At 41.0% G+C, this 26,930-nt stretch overlaps 1 protein-coding gene across 1 annotated transcript in view; it reads right to left on the reverse strand.

Moving 5' to 3' along the window:
- The window catches only part of ca16b (carbonic anhydrase XVI b), a 101,032-nt gene that overhangs the window by 27,287 nt on the left and 46,815 nt on the right, over positions 1 to 26,930 (reverse strand). Inside the window, exons 3-6 of the mRNA XM_047582555.1 lie at positions 19,170 to 19,349; positions 11,334 to 11,482; positions 4,943 to 5,038; positions 1,384 to 1,450 (exon numbers count right to left, since the gene is read on the reverse strand). Coding sequence (XP_047438511.1) covers positions 1,384 to 1,450; positions 4,943 to 5,038; positions 11,334 to 11,482; positions 19,170 to 19,349 — 492 coding nt within the window. The remainder of the gene's footprint in view (positions 1 to 1,383; positions 1,451 to 4,942; positions 5,039 to 11,333; positions 11,483 to 19,169; positions 19,350 to 26,930) is intronic.

The following is a 26,930-nucleotide window of genomic DNA, read 5'->3' on the forward strand; positions in this document are numbered from 1 at the left end:
AACCATCCTAACAGGGGAGGAGGCGAAGAGCATTTAGCAGCTAGCAGGAAGAGAGTCCAAAAACCACCACACCCACACTAAGCTCTCTTTCAGCATGGAAATGAGATACGCTGCTGCTAGCACGAACATCTGTGCAGCCCTACAGCACAGGCTTCAGCCATTTTTCGGGCGACGGACAGAGAACCACCCAATAATATAGTATATGTCTGGTAATCTGTCTTTATCAAGGTTATACTACAAAAGGAACGTGCAGCTGAGCAGCCTAATCAGACCTAATCAGAAAATAACACATCGTCTTCGTCGCAATTACTTCAGGTCTATTTTCTCACTCCGAAACCACATCACATCACCGACTACAGTCATGGTGCAAAGCCCCCTCTCTCCCAACGTGTAACCTAACCACCAAACAATGAACAGCATTAAACGTCGATCTCGGCAACGTCCGGGGAGATAAATTATAATTTGAAGCCAGCCAGTGAAGCCAACACTAGTTTTATGAAACCAGCCAGAGTAGAGAGCAATTACTCCATGCTCCTATATGTCCTCATACATCTGCATGTCCTTGTCAGGGTACGATTATGTTCGCAAAAAGAACGTCGGCGGGCAGGTTGTAAAACAAGCCATACGTGTCGGTGTAAACAGAGTTGTTTTCTCCCCATCTGCAGTAAAGGATTACACAGTCATGTGCTTATAGACTTCACAAGCCGTGCATCCAGCGCTGCTGCCAGCCCAGCAGCGGTAACTTAAGACAATATGCCATAAAGAATCGTGCCATGGCACACAATACAAGGCATTAAATTAGTTTAACTGTGAATATGAGCCCGGGCAGGAACCACACTCCACGAGAGCCCATACTGTACGTGTACGTCTGAGTAAAACAGAGTGTTGTTTAATTGAGGCGCAGATGTAATTAATAGTTCTGTCTCTGTGAGTGAGGCTCCTAGGAGGTCTCCTACTGCGGAGCTGCACTGGCAAGGGAGAGGCGGTATCTTGCAAATTTTGCCTCCTTTTGAAGTTAAACTCCGCTCATATTTTGTGTTTAGACTAATTTAGGATTCTGAAAAAAGACACCCAATGTTTAAGCAGCTGAATGCGAGAGCACCAATATTTGTTTTCTGGATGCAGGGAGAAGCGCCACATGTGCCCTGTCAAGATGATTTTACCTCTGGGATTAACCAAAACATCAACCACGACAATGTCAGAGGGATTTGGTAAAGGTCAATTGCTCTTTGAAGAACCCACATAAACTTAATTCTTACTGTAATTATTTATAGTGGGGAGGCTTTATAATAAACAAGATTGAAACAAAGAATGACGATAAGTAAACCAACGTGCACACATGAATCAGAGTTCATCGTAAAGGGTTACTTTCCAATTACTTACCATGATGCACTACTCCTTTCAATCCCTGGATGATGGGGTCCACAGCTGGGTTGTCTTTTTGCCCCAGCTATGGGAAATGTCCAGAGACAAAGGATTACAAAGGGGATTATGAGGATAGTACAATAATCTAAATAAAATACCAAAAGACAATCAACGTGAACAGAATACACGGGGTGGATTCAATAAGAGCAGCGTCTTTTTATAATACATTATAATCCAGCAGCGTGACGTTTACAATGTTATTTTTTTGGTTGATTCAGAGTTCACAAACCAAAGTCAAGGGCAGTTTCTCCGGCAAATACATTGAATGGCAGAATTCAATAGTTCTTTTTTTTTAAAAAAAGAGAGAGACTGTTAAACTTTAACTAGCAGAAACACATTACACAACATCATTTTGGGGTTTGAGGGTTACAATACCCAGGTGAAACTAAACACTCCCGGAGCATAAACTCCCAGATTTAAAGACTGTGCATCCTCCTTCAGAGGATTTGTTCAGTTAGCTACACTACAGAACGGTTTCATACATTGACCAAACCTGCGAATCCGTGCATGAGTGCAGAGTATGTAAAATAATTAACCACGGTAATTACAAATGATATGGTCTGAAATGTCAATAATATCTCATTAACTGATCATATCAGTGTGTGTGCTTCTGCTGCCAAGATGAATCATCTGAAGCATGACTTCAGTCTCAACTACAAGACACAAAGATTCAAGCTTGAAAACCCTGTGCAGCGTCGTCCGCCGTTAAGTATTTACTTTTTGTATAAGGCATCTGAAATTGAGGTTTGTTCGGCGGCAGACTGTAGTCAGTCCTCTTGCTGTGAGGACTGATGGTTTTGCAAACAGCAGCGGCGATGCATGAGCACAACGGTAATACTGAAGCTACAGTACCTCACGGCGGGACGTCTGGCCAGACCGTACGTATTTAGACAGTTGCACACTCTCTGTATTTCAAGCGCTGTGCTTCAGAACCTTCGGCTTGAAATGAATATTACATTCTAGTGCAAGGTCAGCCTGAACGTTGATCACTACTGAAAGAACTGTTCGTGAGTCCTTTTAATGTGCAGTGTTCAAATTGCATGGGCTTAAAAGTAATATTGCAAAGTTTCTCTTGACTTTTCTGTTACCGTGAAGGATCACAAAATGGTACAGGCAGAGGCTTGATGTGAACCAAAGACATCTACATTTTCTTCTCCTCCACTATAATATTCAGGGAGCACTGTCATACGAGTATCTCTTCCAGGAATGTGAAAGTTACAGGTAAAGTGAAAAGAGAAAAAAACAAGTGCGAGACAGCAGGATAAAGAGAGAGCATTTTCTAACACAACAAAGGCTACAGAAAGAAGCATTAAATAAAATAGCTCAATGTCTGTCTAGGGAAGCACGCGTTGGTTTAAGACCACGTGCTTTCTAAACTCCATTCACACTAGACCTGCATTGTTCACAAGATAAATTCACAATGGGTGGCGAATGCGCTGTGCTGTTTGTGTGCAGCTTTTGACCTTGACTGGCTCCGGGAACGACAAGGTAGCTATAGCCTGCTATAAGTCTAGATAGATCCTCTCAGACGTGAAAATATTCACGAAGCTTCCACAGCTTTTTCTCAGTCAAAGCCCTGATGAGTGTCTTATTCTTTCTGCGGGTAAATTAAATTAGTGGTGTGTCCAAAAATAAACAAAACCAAAGACCAGACTTGAGGTTTCACCACTCATTCCCACCTGACCAAAGGGGAATGTTTCTGGTCGTTTACGGGTAGTTAAAGAACCATTAACTGACCAAGTAAGACACAAGTAAGATACCAGTCATGTACATCTGAATGCTCCTCTAAAGTAGGTGGACAATGGGTTGTTAGCAGGTTGTTTCAGGTAAGCCATTTGACTAAACACCAGTCAGTTACAACTGAAGAAGACGCTCAGATGAGATGTTAAGAAGCCTCAGACAAATCCAGTTTCCTTTGTTTTAGATGTACAGCACAATGACATGGATGGATGTAAATTACACAGACCTTCCTTACCTGTAAGATGATAGTTAATTGTCTGAACTCACTAAAGAGTGGTAATATTGTTTAGCCCCACATTTTACACAATATTCCCAATGTCCCACTTAAGAAACAAGACCGGACAAAACACTGTTGGGACGCGGGCACCAATCTTCCCTCGCTCGACATTAATTCAGGTCAGTCAGAGGAGAATAATTGTGTGGAAGTGAATGCTGAATGTGGATAATATGCACACCTTAGAGGCCGTTAATAGGCCTTTGGGGAGCACAGGAGGAACTCTCCTCATTGATTAGAAATGGTAAATCTGAGCCAATGTGTGTGTGCCCGCTTAAAAAAAAAAAAAAAAACTCCCCATACTGTAAACTGCTATTCAGCGGATTGTGTATGGTACTGCTAATTGCAGTAAGCAATAGGGCTGTCAGGACCCAGCGGAGGCATTTAGGTCCTCGTACACACACGGTTCATCATTGTCTAAGAGCAGACCTACATTATAAACACCTGTGTCCCCATTCCAGCCTGGCTCTGCCTAAGAACTGACCCTTTCCTATACGGTATTAATCTGAACGCTAGTGTCCGCTGATCACCTGCCATCAGTCACATAGGTATTGCTTCTATAACTTGGCGCAAGGCGGGGAGGGACCCTGAAGCTGTCAGTGCTGGTGCTTGCGCTTCATAAACCTCAGAGGTGTTTTTACACTTAATAGAAATTAGGACCATTCTTGCGCATTAAGGGCTAATGTGTCCAGATCTTCAGGGGACAATTTGTAGTGTCTCAGTAAGCCATCAGCCATGTGTCACAGAACGAGAAAAACAATCCAGGTGAAGAGAAAAAATTCTATCACAACACCGGTGTCAAAGATCGTTTCTAATAAATATTTATCAGTCACTGACCCCGGAAATTTACATATTCACCTTTATCAATTTTGCCTAATACATTCTCAGTCCCCCCTAAAGTCCCCTGAATAGCTACATCATTTTACAATACCATTTTCTATCCTATTTGAGTCAGTGAGATAGTTTTTATCATTGTCTATTTATTGACAAATCTCCTTGGCTTTGTAAACTATTTTTAACAGCTGACAGTGAGCACTATTTATACACATGCAATTGTAAAAAACGGAAGCATGGTAACACATTCACAGTGGTATAAGCAGGTATAAGGTTTACAGTGATGCTTTAGTTTGTTACCAACTGCGCTAATTAGCAGAAAGCACAGTGAGGACTACTTATGTACTGTATATACCGGGTAGAGTCATTTTACATAGCAGAGAAAAACATGTTGTCTATCAGAAATGACAGTTATTACGAAAAAAGGCAGCAGTATCTTAGGTTTTTAGCATGCTAACATTTGCTTAGTGTCGAATCAAAATAAATACCAATAAGGTTGGTTTAATGTCAGTAAGTGCCGCTGATATTTAGTCATAAACCGAAGAACTAAAACAAATGTAAGCATTACACCATTTAAGTTTTTGCAGTTGAGAGGAATTCATGCAATAGTTATTTGGTGGAGGATCACTAAGGAGAGCAGGGTTAACATAGCCTTCTGGGATACTTTACCTCAAAAAAGACGGTCATGGCAGCAATGATGCGTCTTTCCTTGATGGCAGCGCCGAGGCTGTCAAAGTCATCAGAATTATAAAGGTAGATCTGCATCTGTGATGGGAAACAGAGCATAAACAGCTTGAGGTGTGGACAAGGAGAATGAAAAGTCCTGTCATCAATCACCTGGACATACTGCTGAGGAGCTGATGAAAAGCTGTTTTGAGGGGCATTAAAGAGGGAGTATTTATCACTCCAATAAATCTCCCATAATCTGTGTCATTCCTTTTTGTGTGCTGCCACTCCCGGAGCATGCTAGAGAAATACAGCATCCCATTCCTCAGGGCAAACGTCCTCACAGACACAGTCAAGAGCAGAGAAGAAGAACTGAAGGAACATGGTCTCTTTTTTTTTTTTTTTGCACGCGGTGCAAAGATCTAACAGAATGGCACGCTTCTAATCATTCTCCCAATTACCTTAAACACTTCTTCTGAATTTACAACAAAGCTTCGGTTGCCTGTTTATGATATAAAAGGCATCATACACATCATGTACCCTTCGTGGCCTTAGGTTTCAATAATAAAAAAAAGATTCTAATTTATTTCAAAAGCAAACATATCACTGCAGAGACGAAAATCTGCGAATGATTCGAGAAGTGGCAATTGAGGCTGTCCATCATCTCACTGTCAAGGCTCTTTAAATTGAAAAACCCTTTCATGTCACTGAAATGAGTTAATTGGCAGTAAGAAAAAAAGGGGTCCTCGATGTTGGTTTAATTAAAGGGTATGTTTTTTTTTTTTTCCTTTTTCAAAGGAAAATTACGAGAAACCACCAGCCACAATTGGCTTTGCTGACAACAGATGCAAGAAGTCAAAGCAAATGCATGTATAAATGAGGATAAATTCATTAATGTGAGACCTAAAGTAAAGTACAAAATGACTCAATCTAGATAATTTAAGTTAATCAGTTTCATTCAGAGTTCCCTTAACTGCAGCCTTTAATGGAACTAATTTGTTGTCTGAGAACTCAGCAAGAAAGAGCACCGGCCATTCATCACCCTTCAGATGTTATTAACTACATTACCCAATTAAGCTGCCCCCCTTAGGTTTCATTTACTCACCGAGATTGGCTCACGTGACCTGCTCTTGTTAACCGCACGCTCTGGAAAATGTGATTTTCAATTATTGAACGCTTCAACCGTCGCCAATAAAAATAAATCAATGTGAATCATTTGATTACACATTTACTTTACTGTATGTTTGTACATACCCCTCCCCGCCCGTACTAGAGTTAATGTCACCCACACTGCACAGACACTACAGAGAGCTTTAGATTTAAAAGAGGACGGACGAGTGGTCCCATACTGAAACCCTACGTAAAGCAGAGATGTGTCCTGTCTGTACCTCCAGCTTTTCTTAACTCTAAATTCAGTTTATACCAGTCACCTTTTTTTTTTTTTCCTCCACAAGCGCTGGAAGCTGCTCTGCATCCCCAAGTTCCATTTAAGTGCAAACAGGTGAAAAACAAAGTCATGTTTGCCGTGATTTCCCAAGACAGCAAGAATATGGAGGCAAGACAAGGAAACTACAATAAGTCCGTTTGCGTGAGGAGAGATCTTAGATTTTTATCATAGAAACTCAAATGCATTTCCCCCTTTATTTCACAACAACCGCGCTGCCGCAGCATTTTGTTGTTAACAGGTAAATCTCTCCCTATTCTCGCACTCCAATCACACATAATCATCTGCCTTATCATTTCATTTGAGCACCTACGACGTGCTACAGCTCTCATTTTCAAGAAGATTGAAGTGTCACACAATTTGTACAGGAGGTGTTGCTGAACACATATATGAAACTTTCACATTAAAGATTACCGTCATGGATGTGAGCTGGGTGTCAGAAAGCACACATTGTGCATGCACATTTAAAGTGACGACAACCACCATTTGCTGGAGTTAAAAAAAAAACATCAAAAAAAAAACCAAACATAAAAATTCACCGTGATGTTTTTTAATGCAACAGTATTACTATTAGGTCAAAGCCAGGTGCCATCTCTCGTCGTATAGCTTCTTATAAAAACATACCCGCCGCATGCTGATCATGCATTACTGTCGCTGTAATGGCTGTTGCAAGCCAGACGCTGTAAATACACACTGTTTTATTGCAACATCTCACACTTTAGTGGCCCTGAGAGCTCAGCACACAAACGTAACGGTCCAAATGCAAGCAGATGAAAAACAGACTTTTCTGAATGCCCGATTCAGATATCGTGGCACATATTTCCTCTGAACCTTGTCTTTCTTGCCATTATTTCCCATTGACAGCTTGTCCAGATAACTAACTCCATGGCAACAACACGTATGTCCAGGGGTGTTTATCAGTCCTTTCTTCCGTCATTTGGTTGCATTTTGTTGTCCGCACTCGGAGCTTAAACTGAATTTGTTAATGCTTTCCCCGCTTGTTTTTCTCTGTTAATTTGTTCTGCTGCTCTTGCAGCACATTTTGCCACATTACATATGTCTTTCTAACTTGTTGACCGTTATTGCAGGCCCTGCAGAGTTTATGTGTGTGCGTGTGTGTGTTTTGTCTATGATTTATCTTAAGGTGTGGTGCAGTGAGCTCTTGAGCTCGCCATGAGTCAAGACTAATGGGCATCAGTCTGGACTCATGCGAGACTCTTAATGTATCATCTTACTCAAGTTTCAGTTAAAGCACAAATGCTTTCAGCTCTACTGGCGCTTTCTTACTGCACACTCATCCTAACGCTTATTCATACATCCTTAGCACTGTGTGGAAACGCAGACCCTTCCAAGGTGTGATTTGTAACCCATGTATAATTAATCTAACCTCGGTGACACCCTAATATATTATTAGAAAAGATCTCCCTATGGTACCCTGAGGGAGAGAAAAATCCACTGTTTCATTTTTCATTGTGCTGTTTGAGCGAACAGGTGGTCCATCTATCGATTTGCCCACTTCACTCCCATGAAAAAGCTCATGGTTAGATTAATGTCAAGCTCAGGAGCCACAGGCCGAGCAGCCTGTTAGGTTTCTTTTTCTTTTCTTTCTTTTTTTTACATAACTATGCTGCAAAGCTAGACCTGCTCTATATTACAGCTCATTGAATTTAAATGTGTCTTCGCACCCCTGCACTCACGTGCAAATGGTATTTCTGTGCACTCCTGGACAGGTGGGATAAAAACACTTTTACCCACTGTAAGAGTAAATGCTATATGCAGAATGTTACACAGGACTCAGGGCTGAATTTGGCTCTTTTGGAGTGGAGAGATAATTAGACAGCAGATTGGAAAACAGCCTCTGCTTAGCAGAGACAAATAAGCCCTGGAGCTCAACCTCCAAGGTCATGCTGCTCGACTCTTGAAGAACAAAACGTATACGCAACAAAACCAAAGGCAACCTCTGCTGTGAAAGACCACCGGGTACATCAAGCGCAAATATTTATACATAACCTAACAAGTAGAGTTTTACCGCACACATCGTGTCAGATTGAATAAAATCTCAAATGCATCAAAATGTGCCAAGTCATAAATATGATAAATGAAAATGGCACATCTTACCGGATGGAGCAGTCAAATGGCTAAAGGCTAGATCCGACAAAACCACATTCCCCGTCAGCCATTCATCATTTGATTTCACTCTTTTACCTTCTGGTTCAGCGTGTGAAATAATACATCATGTTTGATATATGTATGCTAACTTATTGATAAAACGGAATCCTTTCTGAAAGTGGAGAGACCTTCCAACTGTGCCGTTCCTATGCTGCGCCGCGTGAATATACATGTATTGCTTAATGTCTTTGCAGATATGTGGACGGAATATTCCTTTGTACTTGCTGTAGGAAATGTCAATTTAAATGGCTTTTACAAGAGAACGTGAGTGTTGATATGCCACGCCGTGAGTGGCTTTGGTCGGCCTTATTTTTTTCCACACTCCTGATCACACAAGTCGACCCCATCTGGGCTGCGTGGTCTTGACGCGCCGGTTCACAGAAGAAATGGAACAAGAAGAGGGTCACCCATCATTTAAATTGAATGACGAATAAAACAAGTGCACCTTGTACCCAGGGAGAATTTTGTTCGTGATTGCCCCTATACAACCAGTAGCATTCAAAAAGCACAATTTTGCATTGGCTGAATCAGCACATGGTTACCCTGGATTCTCTAAGTCTTTAGTTTGCTCCCTTCTTCATATTGTTTCTGCATATTTAGTTGTTTTTTTTTTATCATTATTCATCCATTTCTATCTATTTCATACTCATACCCTGTCCACATATACAGTGGTTTGCCCACCGCTTATTCGTTTGACAGTGGTTGCCTAGGCAACTCTTGCATGTTCCACACACCGAATGTTTCCAACCGACTCACGCAGAACATAAAAACTGCTAGCTCTTCTTGCATTGTTGCTTTCTATTTAAAAATAAACTATCGTTAGCACCGCCACTTTATCTGGGTTCACCTGACGCTCCAATTATCCAATGAGCCAACAGTTGTGGAACAATAAGCTACACGGGACATGTTGCTGTAGGAGCCAAAGTTGTCGTGGATTATATTTTTACTTACACTAAACACTCTGTGTTTGTGTCTTATGTTTATGTCAGTCATTCCCATTGGTTATTACCTCAGCCTATCATTGCTACAAATCCAAATTTCGCTAATCATCACTGCTCGTCACTTCCTGTCCATACAAGTTCACTAGTTCCTGTGCTCTCTTATTTCAGGTGCCAAGTATAGCCAAGTACTTTTTTTCCATCACATCAAAATTTCATTTTGTTTTCCTATATCCCTCTGACAGATATTATATATTTCTCAGTGATATAAAGAAAAAATAATAATCCACAAGTCAGTGCAAAAAGCTCAGTTCACAGACAAAGACATGTTAAGAAACATATCAATACTTCACATCTACTAACTACATAACTGGAGTGAAGGACATAATTTTCTTGTGCCATTTCATTTTTTTATTTTTTTTCCCCTAACAGCTGTCCAAATTGGCCATTAAAGTGAATTCTATCGTCTTACGTTGGAAGCACACCATCAAAGGAGCCATAGGCACAACAGCTTTATAATGGCTGTATATAATCCGGTGCCCTTTAACACTACGCTGAACACAAAATGATGTGGCAAAAATAAATCTAATTACTCAGCCATTCAGCATCAAAAGCCGTGCCTGCAGAGAGGGCTCCAAAGAAGAGGGCCAAGAAACAAACACAGGAGGACTCTAGCTGTGTGCTTGGAGATAGGAAAGACAGGAGCACTGACTGTCATATCCCGTTTCTATACACCGTTAAATTTAAACTAATTATTAACAATTTGACACTGACGGGGGTAAAAATAAATAGATAAATAAATAATAAAAAAGAGAGAAAGCAAAAAAAAACACATTTTCTATAACCCTATGAAGTGGAAAAAAGTATGATACATCTGCAAATTCAATTTAGATAATGAATGTGGTGCCATAAATGATTAAAAAATAAAACTGAAAGGCACTAATAACACATTCTCTGCACGACATAGAAAGAGTGAGATTTCTGCTTTAATCCATGAGCCATAATACCGAAGGGTTTCAGACTGATTGCAGACCCTTTATATCTGTGTTACAAGAGTCAGTGATGATTTTTGTTGCTTCCCTCTTTATTCTCCTTTTTTTTTTTTTTTTCCCAGTAAGTCCCATAATGCAACAGTGAATGCTTTTTGTAAGGCCTTTCCTGCCGGATAAATTCACACATTTCTTCACAGCTCAAAACTTCAAAACGTCCGTAACAAAGCTTTCCGGTACTATAAAGTTGCACCATCCAATCACGAACCGAGACAGCCGCAGACGACGTCATCGGGGTTATTTTCTCACTAATTTCTACAGAGGGTTTTGTTGCAGTAAAACCGACTTTAATGTGAAAAAGCTGTCGAGCTCCCCTTTAAAACCACCCTCAATGACTCGCCCCTAAAGTTGTGTGGCAATCTGGCAGGCAACATAGCTGTAAGGTTTAAAACCGTCTGTAATGCAAACTAAAGACAGTGCACTGTTTGAAAAGACTGGCGACTCAGATCCAGAGTTTACCTTTGAATGCAGATGACCAGCAGGTCGTTTTGAAATTGAGGTGAAAGTGAATGCTAAATGCATCAGTATGTCGCCTCATATGCACCGGCTGACACTGTCGAGCATTAAGACTTAAATATGAGCAGCACTTCTGGATCCTTCTCTCAACGAATTCAACCAAACGCAGAAGTAGCTTTCCTCTCAGTGTTCATAGCTTTAAGGATACAGAGCTGTATCATTTCCAATAATGAATTAGCTCAGAGAGAACATCGATCGGCAATCCATCTAAACACTTTAGCAACAATTCTCCTTATTGCACATTTGACAAACTGTTTGATAGCAACGTGGTGTTTTACCTCTACAGGGAACCTTCGGCCATTTATGCTGTGTTCTGAGCCGGCTGATCCATTACTCTGGCCCCAGTGAAACTCCATCTTCTCAGCCTTGAAGCGCCCTGGCAGTCCAGCGCCCCTTACAAAGTAGTCATCCTTCAGGAGAACAGCAACTGGAAACAAAGGGAGAAAATGGAGTCATACAAAAGGAGGAAAATTAAGCACACTTATGCAAAGGCAGCAATAAGGAGATTGCTAATCAAGAAACAGAGTCTCCAGTCTCCAGCGTAGCTGCTCATCTTTATTTTAAGGCTTATTAACTCAAGATCACAACTCGATTCTCATTATCTAAAATTCTCATCTGTTTGTTTTTGCAATGACGGCTCAATTATCTCAACTCAAAATGACACATTTACATTTACATTTTTTTTTTCACACTCGATGTTTCTGATCCTGAGATGGTGCATGTTGTAATTTGAAGCTATAGAAAATAATCTAAACACTGTCTGTAGCAAAATAAGACTGTAATTTTACTTATTTATTTGTTAGTTTTTTTTGCCAGCCTTACATGCTGATTTATCTATTTACCAGCCATTGTTTCTCCTTGTGGCAGTGTCAGTCTGAATTAAAATCTTCTGACAGACTCTTAAGGGACACCAGTGTGGCAACTCAAACTTGGCAAGCATAGCAGAGTGGCTCTCGTTTGTCGTAATGTTTAATGCATGTATAAGGAGTGCACACTCCACATTTCCTCCGCATAAGCTGTCTACAACACTCACTTATAGAATCATTAAACAGAAAAAAAAAATGAAATTCTAATTCTTTGATTTTAATTAGAGGTTAAAGCTGTAAAATCTCAAATCATCTCAATTTTCTGGGCAGCGGGGGCTGCAAGTGGGACACGGTTGGTTTCTTTAAGAACCTGCGTGGGGGAATCATTTCATAATTCGCCAGATGCAAAGTCACTGGTGAGCTCATGCACAGTGACGCAAGTGATGTGCCCTTCAGAGGGAGCACACACCAGCCTCCTCCTGCGGTCGCGACATTCGACTGGTGGACTGTACATAGCTGTAGTGAGCAGGTTCGGTCAAAGCCACCATCACTTTGAGTTGTCGCATGATTTGCTGCGGAGACATAATGCCATTTGCACGCATTGTGATCTTCTTCCACATGCTCGCTTCCTTCAAGGTTGTAATGCCATTATCTCCCATGCAAGATCATTAAGGGAGTCTGCCCTTCTGGAGTTTCTCCAATGACATTTTTTTTTTTGTGTGTGTGGAAAATGATAAAAAGCATGTATATATATTTTTTGTGTCTTTTTATGTAGTTCCAAAAACGATTTGTTACAAATACTGTATACGGCACTTACAATACTGTATTCCACACACATATCCTTGACATGACAAGAATTTATGTGGAAATGAATTTGATGATAAATTATAATGATGAGTAATTTTGTTACAGTTGACTCCCAGGTAATCACATGTGTAAATGTCCAGGCCCTAAGAGTCCCAAAACAGACCGCAATGTAAATATATCATTAAGCTGTACATGCACTGCACAGGTTATAGACATAGTCTATTGTGACTACGATTACAAATTTGCCGTGGAAATTAGTTTATTTCATTTCTGTAGGCAACTCCTCTGAACACTCTGGTCTCAAACCTAATCAAAACTTCAATATTAATAATTATAAAACGATTTTGCTTGCTCAGATTTCCCTATGAGCTTGCTCTTTTTATTAGATTTTTCCATACAGGATGTAGTTCAGTTCCCACAGGTCTTCAATGCAGATATTTCTTCCTCCAGTGCTCTCTATACCGTCCATAAGAAGCCCGAGATTGAGAGTGAATCAGTATAAAAACCTTTCCACTATGTGAGAGTTCTCTTCTGCAGTCTTTATAGACAATCAATTAACCTCAAAAACCTCACAGTCAGAAATAACTGCTTATGCAAGATGCTTGTGTTGGATCATACAGAGTTCGTTGTATAAGAAGACATAGAATAATACAACAACTCTGTGCATCATTGCCACCTCCCAAAAAACACCTCGTACTTCCAAAGCTGGTTTCCCAGAGCAGCTTTACATCCACGTACGTCCTCAATATAATATTTTTGTAGGCCATTACAATGTCACAGCGAAGCTGACCTCGGACCTGTGGGACGTATAACTGTCACCGCTTCATCATTTTAACCTATCAAACACGTGTGTGTAAAATTCTGTCGTGATTAGCTCACAAATTCTTGAGCCGCGAGCAAAAACATGTTCTGTGAGGTCGCGGTGACATTGTGAATTTTCATCCCAACTTCTCGTCTGATCAGTCCACCCTCGAGTCCAAGTGAAAGCTTGTGCCAAATGTGAATAAATTCCTTTCTGAATGTGATATCTTAAGGTTTTCTTAAGATATCACATTCACAAGAGCAGGAGTGAAAAAAAAAAAAAGAAAAAAAAAAAGACGGACAACCCGAGAACATGGCGCCTCCAGCCATTGGCTGTCGCAGGCGCCAAGGCATCATGCCAAAGTTTCACTGGGGAAAATATAATATAAATAGCACGTTACGGTTAATGCTTTAACAATTTTTAAGTGTCATCACTCTCCTCGGTGGCTCGCCCACAAGGAGCAACTCGGGGTTCAGCGTTTTGGCCAAGGTCACTTCTGCGTGTGGGCAGGAGAAGCTCAGATTGGCTTCACGCACTCCATCCCGGATGTCAGAGACATCACACATGATGGGAGAATTTCAACGTGCCAACAGCAATTTGGATTCACCTTAAAGTTTAGCCTGTCTGCTTGTTAATGAATGCAACAGTGTCACGTACGGGTGAGTTTAAGTCGTGTTGGTTTTCCCTGGCATCTAAAACACCATGACAAGCAGATTATCACCCCTGTGCGGTCCTGGCTGAGGTTATGTGCTAATGCATCTATAACCCTTCACCATGTCTGCATTTGACATGATTAGCCAGATTAGACCTGGTGCTCTGTCGCCTGATCCCTCCCGTTACAGCAGGATTTAGTCACCCTCTAAAAAGGGACGGCCCACTTTTAATCATATCACAATGCAAACTGGGAGGATGAGCGTGGGAACAAGCTGACGCAGATTGTCAGTAAACAGATAACGCGACGAACAAGTTGGGCAGGGAGAACGAACAAAACTCAAACAGATCACCAGCTGACGAGATCCCAGGAAGAGAACGAGAATTAGATCTGGAGGAAAGAGAAGGAAGAGACAAGAAGATCTGAGGAGAGGGGAACCTTGTGTGATGAGGGATGAGCTGAGCCCCTGTCGTGAGGCAAGAAAGAATCTGCCAGCAGTATTACCGTGCCAGTGCTGCTTAGGCTGAAGGCCCACAGCACGAAGGAGACGAAACGATGCAAGAGATTTCCAAGACTGGAGGGGTCAAAGTGAAAATCAGCAAATAACTACCCATCACATTATCATAATTGTGCAACTCCTGTGCAAAATCACAAACATTTACAGAGATGGTTATAAATCTGTGTTGTTGGGAGTATTGTAATCCTGTGCGCAAAACAAGGAGAGCCAGGGAAAGGCTGGCTGGCCTTGGGAGTTTCATTAGAAATGCAGCCCTGGGTGTGTTTGAACCCTCCAACAGCAGAGGAGGAATTAGAAGCTAAGCCAAAAAGACCTTGAATCACAGCCTGTGAAAGAAGGGGAGTGTGTGTGAAAGTAAATCCTTGATCAATGCAAATGTCCCTGGGGTCTTCCGATTCCCCATGAATTTGGTTGGGAGTTGTTTGAAATTTCACTGAGAAATGTTTTGTTGAGGAATACTGCTTGAATGGCAGCCAATCAGCCCAATCTCAAAACAGGTCAGGGCACAAGGGAATGTCAGGAAATCAATCGCAATGAACTTTTAAGATCTATGCACTCAGTTCTTAATTACAACATTGCCTTTTTTTAATAGGGTGAAGGATGTTAAAGCCCCTTTGTGGAGGATTTGAACAATTCGACTTCAGCATCCCCTAGTGGCACTGGTGGGCTGAAGAACGCACCCAAAGCAAAAGATACTAAGGAGAACGTACAAATTTCAGATGCAATGTTTCAAAAATAGTACGTCCTAGATGACAATGTCAAATATAACGCACTTCTGTATCTAAAATGACAACGTAGGTATTTCTAGGTTGAGGTTGCCTTCTTGGTTCTCCCAATTTGTGTCCTTTAGATGCTAGGCAAGACATGTTGGCACTGGGAGAACACAGCGGAACAATCCAGAGTGTGTAGGGGTCACCGAAGAGCTTCTGCCTTTGTACGTGAGCATAGGATTGCGGGAATGCAGAGGACACACGCGGGGGCATCCTTGAAAACTCTCGAAACAAAGTGCTCGAGTTTGAAGGATCCCAGCCCTTTAGCGAGTTTTGACGACGCAGCGTTTCGTCTCAGCTTACTGTATACAGTCGCTGTCTCGCCGTTGTGTTTCACTCTTTCTTAGTGCAATTTTCATCCCCAGCAGGCAGCTGTTTCCAAACCAAAAGCTGTAAAAACCTACTGCACTCTAGCAGAGTTGGTAAAGTCTCCAAACAAGTCAAGGCATACAACTTCGGGAAGAGTGAAGCAGGAAGGATTTCTGCTCCAGCACAGACAGACGCACAGTGGATGAGGTGTACGGGGACGCAGTACAATGGATTTACATTCATCAAATGCACAGAAACATGAATCCAAATGAATGGTAATGTTGGTATGCGAATGCTGGATGTGTAAATAAGCAACACCTTGATAAGTTCACCATATTAACATAACAATGAGATTATATGTTAATGTTACTAGAGCAGGGAATGAAATGATGCAAAAACAGTTTCATTGGTATGACAGGTGTTAACTGGCACTGGGTAAATTATACTCACACGAGCAAGTAAAACGGTGATATGCTGGTGGGCCTCTGACTGAAGTTCACACATTTGAGGCGAAGATATTTAACATTTGCGGCCTTGCCTATGTCAGCCTTTTGTTTAACAAATCCAGGGAGTATTTCTGAAAGACTAATGATTAGCCAATCAGCGCCATGGGCAGGACTAACACCACCGTCAAGCTGTTGTCGGCAGATACGTTGGTTTCTAGTGACTGGTTAGGAAAATCAATTCCCCCACTCCACAGAAATCGGGCAGAGTGGAGGCAATGTCTGACTGAAGATAGAAACAACTTGACAATTCTGTCTGATATCTGGCAAGTCTTTTGTAGCCGAGCATAAAAACAGACGACCGAGGAGCCCAGAAAAAAGCAGTCATACTCTCATGACAATATCCTGCGCATAAATAAGCAAAGAGGAATATAGCTTGCAAAAACACTGCAGCTAAGATGAGAATAGAAGCAGAATACAAAATGTTTGAAACTCTGATTATAGTTGACAGCGGTCAGGCATTACATGGGTGAAGTGCCACAAAGAGTCAACTGAGGACCACAGCACTATGACAACCACACAATGCCAACCTGAGACGTAATCTTTGTTGACTTAAAGCAATTTAAATTCAATTTAAAAAACTAAAGATAGTCAAGAAAGGAGCACAAAAAGAGTCCGGACTGCTGAAACTCAAAATATCAAAGAGGCAACAAGTCGTGACGGGGAAAACAAAAGATGAGGGCTTTAAAGGCCAAAGGCTCGTTGGGAGAACAATGCATCACATCCTGGTTTGAACGTATTTGGAAAACATTTTTTTTTCCCCGAGAATATGAAGGAGAAATTCCAGTCACAATCAATAGCTAACACCGTCTTTAAAACAAACAGCTATATTTCACATGCAGCTCTGAGTGACTAAGTATGGCAGCAATTAGAGTCAATCAATGCACAGGAGAGCCAAATCAGCCTTCCATACACTACATATTTATCACATTTATGTGTTATTCACGTAAAAAAATGTTTTAAAGTATATTGCATCTCAATGGGATATTTTCAATAACAATAAACCAAACCACAAGATTTCCCATTCAGAACAATTTTGAGGTGAAATTGCTAAACATTAAGTTGACCTCTTCTAAACATCGTTTTCTGGTGATATTTTGTGCTAATCCGGTTCCATTTCCCCTGATATTCACGGCGCTTACCAAACTATCTCTACTGTACGTGCTCAAAATTACAGCCAACCGTGTTATTTCCATCCTTGTAAATAAGCAGCCCACAGCATTGCTCGGCTGTGTCAGTGGCCTTGGTTGTCATGGAGGCTAACAACTCTCATTATGATCAAATGCAAAAGATGACACTACTCTGAAAGAGAACCAGTGCCCAAAGCAGAGAGATCAATTAAGGTCAGGTTTTTCACACCAATGGTCCACAGATGGGATGATTGGGGGAAAAAATAAAAAATAATACATACATACATAAATACATACATACAAAAAAAACAGCAAAACAAAAACCATTGTGACAGTGCTTCTGTAAACAATGCATACAAAGAGAATACAGAGAGGCTGAGCAGGGCTGGGGAACAGCACAATGAAGGCAATAACAAAGGGGCTCACTGCAGCCACTGACATAATGTATTTCCAAGAATCATGGCAGAGTGACGTTATTAAGTGCGACTGTTATGTGCTTTACTGAAACATTGGTGTGTGGTTCTGAAATTTGCAATTTTTTAAGTCCTCAAAATGTGTCAAGTAGGAGCATTTGAAAAATCTCTGATAAGTGCTGCACAGATAAAGCGTGTTTTTACTTCAAAGATTTTAACCCATCGGATGAATAAAATGCGAAATAATTTTATGGATTTTAATTAGTTTTTATTCAGTATATATATGTACATATATTTAATATAGGTGCTAGTATTGGTATCCTCCAATACAACGGCAAATACAGTGCATTATATTGCTGTCCAGGTGTCTCTGTGACAATTTATCCGGCAGTGAGCTTGATCCGGTGGTAATTCAGTTCACATTGACAGTGATGCAGATAACTTAGTTCTTGTCGAGGGAGCCATCTGTCGGGGCTTTGAAACAGAAATTGCTGTTCAAAAGACCCGTTCCTTTATGCATTTATGTTCCTTTGTTTCTTTTGTCTTCCTCCTGTAGGATTTCTGAAAGTCTGGACACTCCACTCCACATTATTGCGCTTTGCAGGGTGAAATGATTAACTATGACCGCACTTCAGATTCTGCTTGCTTTCCACAGCTTTGATCACTTTAAACTATACTGTGTGACAAGGTCAGAATTATAGAATGTGTAAATAATGCATTAAATTACAGATTTACAAATATACATATATATATATACACCTATCTATCAGACACACAGTGTCACTATAGTGCAAACTACTAAAATTTGGAGTATAGATGCAATTTCCGCATCTTCCGAATGTTTTTATAGCTAATCTAGTTAATTAAATACATGGAAAAATTAAAATACTTCATCACAGTGATTCAAAAAACATACAAATCTAATATTGCCATCAGGCTTTGATGATGATTGTTTTTAATGCGAACAACTGCAGCGCCGGACTAATACAACCAGAGGTAAATGTATTAAAAGGGAAAGCTATCTCAAGCTGCACCGTATGGCAACGACTAATGTGCATTTCTTGCAGTATATCACTGTATGCCACGGCGCATTCATGATGATTTTTTTCCCTGCTGAATAACCGCAGCACCCCTGCAATGATCAAATACAACCAGAGGTAAAATGTGTTAAAGGAATAGCTATCTCAAGCTGTGGCGAATGACAAATGAATGCTGTCGAACATTACATTATCATCATGTTACCATATTGCACAAGCCCTTCTCCTCATGGTATCATTTGAAATTAATGATCACCGAAAGTCATTACCCTACTGCGTTTTTAATGGGGTCTTCAGACCCAACGAGAAAAAAAAAAAAAAAAGAGAGAGAAGAAAAAGGAAAAGAATGCAAAATCTCAGAGGCGAACCTGTCTTTCCAGTGTTTTTCATGGTGGTCTGGTTGGAGGACTCGGTGTTGAACTTGTCAAGCACCAGCTCCTGGTACTCCTCCGAAACCCGAGCTTGTTCGTCTGCAATGTCCACAGGTGACTGGTTCTTCGCAGCACATTCTGGGTATAAGGCTGCCCAGCCTCGAGGCCCATGGCTCCCTGCAGAAACACAAGACACAAGACGTAAACTATGCAGAATGCTGACTGTCGCCCAGAAATCGCTTTAATCTAAGGATACTGGCTCTGCCCCACATAAAATTATGAACACTGACAATATTATTGCTACCGCAGCAACAATATATCAATACGCTGAAACAGAGAGAAGAGAAGACAATAATTCTTTCATATTCATTCAGCTGCAGTGCCCTCTAAATCTCTCCGCCTCACCTCCCCACAGCTGGGAAAACATGTAAACACAATGAGAATTCATCATCTGGGCTCAGACAATTCCAGTGTTAATTGTCCATATATGATACAAACATCTTAATGAAGCGTGATCCTGCCACACCAACTGAAACAGAGCCTAGAATGGGTAGGGAGCTAATGTGCCTCGTGATATGCTAAAAAAAAAAAAAAAAAAAATAGAAATACAATAATATTCCACGTTAACAATTCGTGTGCAGCTGCAAACGAACTTCCTGTAGGATCCCCATCCTCTGCCTGCTCTTTTAATCCTCCGTCCCCTACAGTGGCGCTCCTACAAAGAAATAATCCACAACCGACAGGGGTCCCCTTGATCTCTTCCCTGGGTACAATTGGCCGACGCAACAACAAAAGCTGACGGATCAGGGGAACAAGGAAGCGTGCATGGATTTTAACTTTTCTGGGTTAACACAATATTCATGATCCCATTCCCTACAGATATAGGACAACTTTGTTACTCACTCGTAAAAAAAAAAAAAAAAAGAAACATATGTGAACTCCTCTTTACTAAAACACCTTGGATCGAGGGGTGGCTTTATGTCCTGCTATGTATAAAAACACCTCGCTGTCTAATACATTTGCTCAAAACCCTCAAAAACAACAACAACAACAAAAAAAAAGACAGTGTGATGTTGGATTATTCCGAAATATTCTGTTTCACCATGTCAAGCCCAGTACAAGCACAAACAAACACTGTGGGGTCTGCAGACACATAAACAAGAATCTTTTAATCATTCTTTCCCGTGAGCGTGCTTTTAGGTTCAGAAGAGTGCACTGGACATTATAAAACCCAATGAAATATCTCGGATTTGTCCGGTGACTTAGATGACAATGCTGTCCCCAAAACACCAGCCATAAGATTATGAAGGTTAAAATGGATTTGAGCTGCATTTCTAACTAATATCTGCATTATCAAGCAGGATTAAATTTCAGTCATGACCGTAGATGTTTGCGATGGTGCAGCCCCCAGTATTTCATCCCCTGGAAAAGAGCCCATTGTGAATCAAACACTAATACTATAAGGCACGTGAAAGCTGCTTGCCAATCATACACGCAGAGAGGATTTACACAAAATGGAACAGATGTTTACCGTGTTCAAATAAAAGTGTTATGTGCCCAATCTGTAAAGCCTTTGCGCATAAAAAAAAAAATAATAAAAAAAATGATTTGCATCTGTTATCTATTTGATGCGCGACGGCTGACAAGAGAGCCGTAACCTCGCTGTCCAAATGCAAATTCCGAGAAGCCCAAATGAACATCTTCAGCTCGCGATTCAAAAGGTGAACTCTCTGCGAAAGAAAGAATACTTTCTGGTACCAACAAAGGAACAAATGGCTCGCTGTGATTTAAAAACCTTCCCGCTAAGGGCGGCCTCACTGTGAACCTACAGCGCCATCAATATGACACAGAGGGAGAGGAAGAAAAAAAAATCACATACCAGGTTAAAAAAAAAAAATTAAAAAAATTAATTAAAAAGCTATTAAAATTCTTTGGATAAAATAATCCAAAGAGGCCATAACAAACCTCTAATGACCCCTTAACAAGAGTGTGTTTATAGAAAAAGAGACACATTACTCCGCCGTTAGATTTTATCGTATTTTTCTTCTTTTCTTTTTCTTTTTTTTAAACAGACAAATTTCTACATCAGTATCTGCCTCAATCAACGCGATGGCACTCGTGAGACGACCTATATCAGTTCATCCAAGTACCGACGCAATTCTATTCATTTTCCGTTGATGCCTCTGAATATTTCTTTGACTAACTCTGGAGCTCAGAGCGAACGTGTTCCGAGTTACCTGTATCCGCTGTTATGGGGAACGCTGTTGATCAAGTAGCGCACACTTGAGGCAGCTGTACAATTGGTTATGACTTACTTCTATCCCATTTGTGTTCGCAGGAAATATATATTCTCTCTGGCAAGGCTGTCTGAAGTACAATGCCTCCAGCTGCTTTGAACCATTTCCCTAACTGACTAAGTGTGTTATGAGGGCTACCAACAATAAAAAAACACTGAAAACTATTCCGGTTCTCCAGTGGGCAATTTCAGCCTCCAGCTTCTTGCTTTGCTCTTTCTCCTTGAGTGAATTGTGGCACACTACACAAAAAAAAAAAAAAAAAAAAAAAAAACTGAGATAAGTGAGGTTTTGCAAAACTCGATATGACATATTTCTTAAGGAGAGAAAAGTTACAGAGGACCTACAATTACCGTTGGTATGCAAGCCCGGAGATGAGACCATCAAACAAACATGATCACATTTAAACGCACCATCTACAGTAACAGGCAGAGTGCACTTAACCCACCAAGATGGTCACTTCAAGTGGAGCAAAGTGCAAAAGAAAAAAAAAGAAGAAGCTGTAATCGTTTGTTAATTTTCCATTCAAGCACACATTACATCCCATTTACTGCTGGAGAAATAATTCTGCCTCTCAAGAACAGAAAGGGAGGAGCAGTGCTAAAATCAGATAAGTGAGGGTTGCACAGCAGCCGATTAATCTGTCTCATTGCCATCCATCAGGCTGACTATAATCCTAATGGCTAAGCCTTTTCCACTGCAGCCTCGCCTCTCTAGAAGGCCGAGGTGAAGAAATTAAAAATAAGTACGTGTTCTAAAATGCAGCGGATTGATTTATCTCAAACATTACAAACTACATTTTCAACTACGCCCAGCTCCTGCTCCCGGCTCTGCACTTACACCCGTCAAAGCCTTTACACGTGCTACCAGGTAATTGACAAAAATGAATAAAACGCAGTGATTTTTTGACTCTCCTCGTCGAGGAATATCTCATTATTACAACAGAATTTATCAGCCCATATTGATTGTAGCCCGGTTCGACATCTGTGAGTCACCGCTCGCTGCGTGCTTCGTTCCAGGAATCAAGGAAGAGCGAACCGAGTGCAGCAAAATGGCAGCTCAGACGGATTATCAGGCTAATACAGGTGGTGGCGGCGGCGGTCATAATCACAGATATGGATGTTTCGATTTGTTGAGCTGAAAAATAAAATAAATGTCCTCTAATTCTACAACAGCTACAGCAAATTATAATCTTGATAATATCTAGCTGTTGAATGAGTGAATACCCAGCAGTAGCACACTGTAATTGCGCGCGGTAGCACGCAGATGTGATTACATGGTATAGCGTGATTTGAAATGTGTCAGCGTAGCATAAAGCACAAATCACATTCACCATAATGAATAGCAAATCAAAGCAGGATCATAACAGTGGATACATTAATTTTAAATTATTTTTAACCCAAAGATAATAAGATGAGTTGTGATTACTTGGCTGGTTGTTTTCCTACGCGTGTACGCCGCTACCCTGCTATTTGTTCCGCCTGTATAATTTCTCAGTGCAAAGATGCGACTACTGCGGAGGCAAATTTCACTTGCTTTACAATGGGAATCAGATGTGTACATTCGCGGGAAGACAGTGGGGAGGAAGTCTCTAAATAAACAGCCGCAGTTCGATTCATCTGGTCAGCTGTTTACTGTAACAAGCGACGGCTTTTAATTGCGAGAGATGAGTGACAAGTGCCTCATTTGTGCGGCCCCGGTGTCCTTGAAAGATTCACACAACATTGCATTTATATGTGCATATTGTTTACAGTAACTACTCGCATATTAATATTAATGAAACAGACACGGTGTCACCTCTGAGCAGCTTAGCGAACGCGGCAGCAGACACATTGGAAAGCGACAAATAGTCATAGAGCTGTTGGTATAAAACATACTGAAACTGTCCCAAGATAAAGCTATAGGATCGTTGCAGGTTTGATGCTAATGCGCCCACATTTATTTTTTTGAGTTGGGGGGGGGGGAGACAAAAAAAAAAACATTGTTCTCACAGATTGCCTTTGCCTCTTCAACATTATGCATTATAGTTTATTTTTCAAGTTCCTTCTTATGAATTGCTAAACTATGCACACGTCGGATGGGAAGGGAATGATTCTCACACCCTTTAATGCATTTCAATCAGTGGCGGCACAGGTTTGAGAATGAAATCCCCATCTGGGTTTTATGGAATTCTTCAGAATTCACCATTAGCTTATTCAGAATCTACGGTAGAGGAAGTGATGTTTCGTAACGTTTCTCTTCGTTCATTCCGTTAATCCGAGCCGCTCGGCGCTCACCTCCGTGTGACGCGACGCCACTCTCTGCTATCTACTTGTTTTAAGTAAAACAGGCACATGTTTCTCTCAATCTGGCACTTTCAGTTCCAGGCGTCATCCCATTAACCTTGGGATAAACAGCCGTGCCTCTGCTACCATGGCAATGCTGACAGAATGGCGATTGCCTTGTCATTTCCGTTTTGTCCCTAGCAGGGAGAGCATTCATGCTGTATCCCGGCTGGCAGACCTCCCAGAATTGGCACACCAGCCCTCGCAACGAAAAAAAAAAAAAAAAAATCTACGCTGATCAGTCCATATGTATGGGTAGCAGTGACAAGCCATCGCGGCCAGCAAACAGAAAGGCACGGTGTCAGTGCTCGAGAGGGACACACCAGTGGTATAGAGAATGGAGAGATGGCGTAAGCGAGATCAAAGCCACGTGTACGCCGCAGAATCCCTTCAGCGAAGGCATCGGATAACATTTTGAACAACGTTCCCGCTGTCAATTTCAATATGCTGATAACACTCCAGATGGTGGAGTCAGACACACAGCAGCGCTGGGGAGTATCAAATGTCCAGGTTAGACAACTGATGAGCTCAATGCATGTACAATGTTTAGACAGGCCAGAGCGGTCACCTTAGCTGGTCATCAGTCAACGGCTGACAAGAAAATGACAGATCTCTTTTCCTATGTCATTGAGTAATGCAAAAAAAAAAAAAAAAAGAAGAAAAGTGGCAACTGTCATTTCTTTTCACGTTGTTTCATTTAACACTTTACCTCCACGGATCTGCATGAGAACACAGCAACACGCACTAAAAATAGGACCGACGCGGCACCGAGTACGAGCGGTCAGGGGAAGGTTCGGATTGGAAACAAAATGCCGGGTTAATCAAATTTACTTCGAAGAGAAAACTAAATTATAACCCAAGAGTCAACTACATCTTACTGCCTCATATCTTGGTGGAACTTTGTCCTGCCATTATACCACTCGCCATGATTGTGTGTCAGGTTTGTCTGTACAACAATGGATCATTTTGAACAATTTAAGGTATTCTTTATATTCGCTTTTTCATCCGAAGTGTAATGGTTTACAATAAAAAATAAAAAATACCCTGGTGGGTAGCTTCTCACAGCGAGCCAGAGGTATGAAAACAAAATTCAAATGACAACAAATTGTATTTTTTTGAACCTGCCTGAAATTATATTTGGCACCCGTGAATTATTTGTTTTTGATATTAAAAAAAAAAAAAAATCGATTTGGACACATGAAACAGGCCAAATCCCCTGCTGAAAATGTCCTAATCTTCATAATTATAATAATGTAGAAAGCCATTTGTCATACTGTTCGCAACAAAAGATTGTCTGTTTAATGATGAATATTCATTTTATTTTAATTGTAAAGGACATAAAACACTACGCGCTACTTTAATAAACAATAAAATGGCAGGAGGACAGCTTTCTTAATGATAATAATGATTCTCAGCAGGTGTACTACTTATATACCTACCTACCTACATCTCCTTGCAAAAGGAACGGCTCCTAAATGATGATTTCTGACCTACAAAAATGCTGAAAGTCTGGAAGAGCTTGGTGATAATTTTATTAATGCCCATTCATACCAGCGGTAAAACGACCATAAGTCAACTACACATTGACCAGCTGGAATGTCAACAGTGCATGACATTTACATCTACTCAGTTGTGAAGGACGCTAACGTGCATGCTCCATGGGCCTAAATTTGTTGAAGTGAGCGGAACATCCAGGAACCTTTATTCTTGTATGTGCTGAACAGGTTTCTCTCGAATGGATGAGGCACCATCTTTCAATGCCAGATTTATGTCTCTTAGATACATTCATGAAATCACTATCATCATCGTAGATTAGTGTATTAACATGCTAATTTGCCAATTAGTGCAAGCCTTTCACTACTACGACACCTGCGCAGTATAAGCCGACTTAGTATGATCTTGACGGTATATATGAAGAGCAATCCAGGCATATATGTTCAAAGTTAACTAAGCCATGGCAGGTCCACAGTACTAGTCTGTTACAACGGGAGCATATTTGAGTCCTATCCTCAATAAACTGCAAACCCGGAGTTCCTTTTCACAAAACAAACTGACAGACTTTATCCCTTCGTTCCACTGTCTCGGTGTCGTGCAGATCTCTTTAGATGCTTCCTGGCAGCTCTGTGACCTAATGGCTTGGATGTGACGAAGAAAAGGGAGAGAGCTCAGAGCGTAGCCGGATCGACTGACGGAAGAAGAAAGCAGTCATTTTATTGAACTATGCTGATTGTGAATGTTTAACAGTAAAGATATGGGTTCCCACTGCGTCGGGAATAAGCAACGAGGGACGGTCTACAATTCATTGTCATTTCTCGGATTCATGAGTGCTTACAGCGAGGCTCCGTCTAACACTCTTATTTTCTACACCACGTTGGTTTCTGGGTGCGATTTTGAGACACCCAGAAAACCAACACGAAGGGCCTCTTGAAAAAGAAAAGGAACAGGGGAGGGATCTGCCATAACTACGGGCTGTAAATGAGTCGGAATATATCTGAAAGTGTATCAGGCTTCATGCAACTCCAATCATAGTGAGGAAACTCGTCCTGGCAAAACTGGGACAGCCAATTTTGGTGACTGACTGTTCCAGAGACTAAATGGGGTCATGCTGCCAAAACTACAAAGTGTTACACCAGAGTGAAGTGCGCGATTAAACAACAGTTCAATCAAGGACAAAGTCGCTATAACTGCTCAACAAGTGGAACTCGACAAAACTTGTTGCTCCGAGAAGTTTTTTCACAGACATATGCATGGCGAAAAGCTCCAGGAAAATGAAAGGGTGTTTATGAAAGTGAATCACCAGTTGCAACAATTAGATTTCTACCTCCTATCTGTGATTTTGTATTCATAAGAAACTGTGCTTTCAAAGGGTTTTCTTGTCAGATTTCTTTGCTGGCCAATCTACATAAGACGACTCAATTATCAGTGAACCATGAAGGTAAAAACCATAATGCCCTCTGTGGGCGTCAGCAGGCTTCAAAGAGGAGTACGGAAATATGCGACGAAGAACAGTGAATAATTTCAGACCAGGAATTATGAAACCAGGAAATAATTGCAGTCTGCTTCCATGCTTTTAAAACCTTTTTCTCAACATTGACCACTATCCACTTCTCTGAGTGAGGTCTGAAGGAACAAGTACTTGA

The sequence above is a fragment of the Mugil cephalus genome, chromosome 4 (assembly GCF_022458985.1).
Source record: "Mugil cephalus isolate CIBA_MC_2020 chromosome 4, CIBA_Mcephalus_1.1, whole genome shotgun sequence".
Taxonomy (NCBI): domain Eukaryota; kingdom Metazoa; phylum Chordata; class Actinopteri; order Mugiliformes; family Mugilidae; genus Mugil; species Mugil cephalus.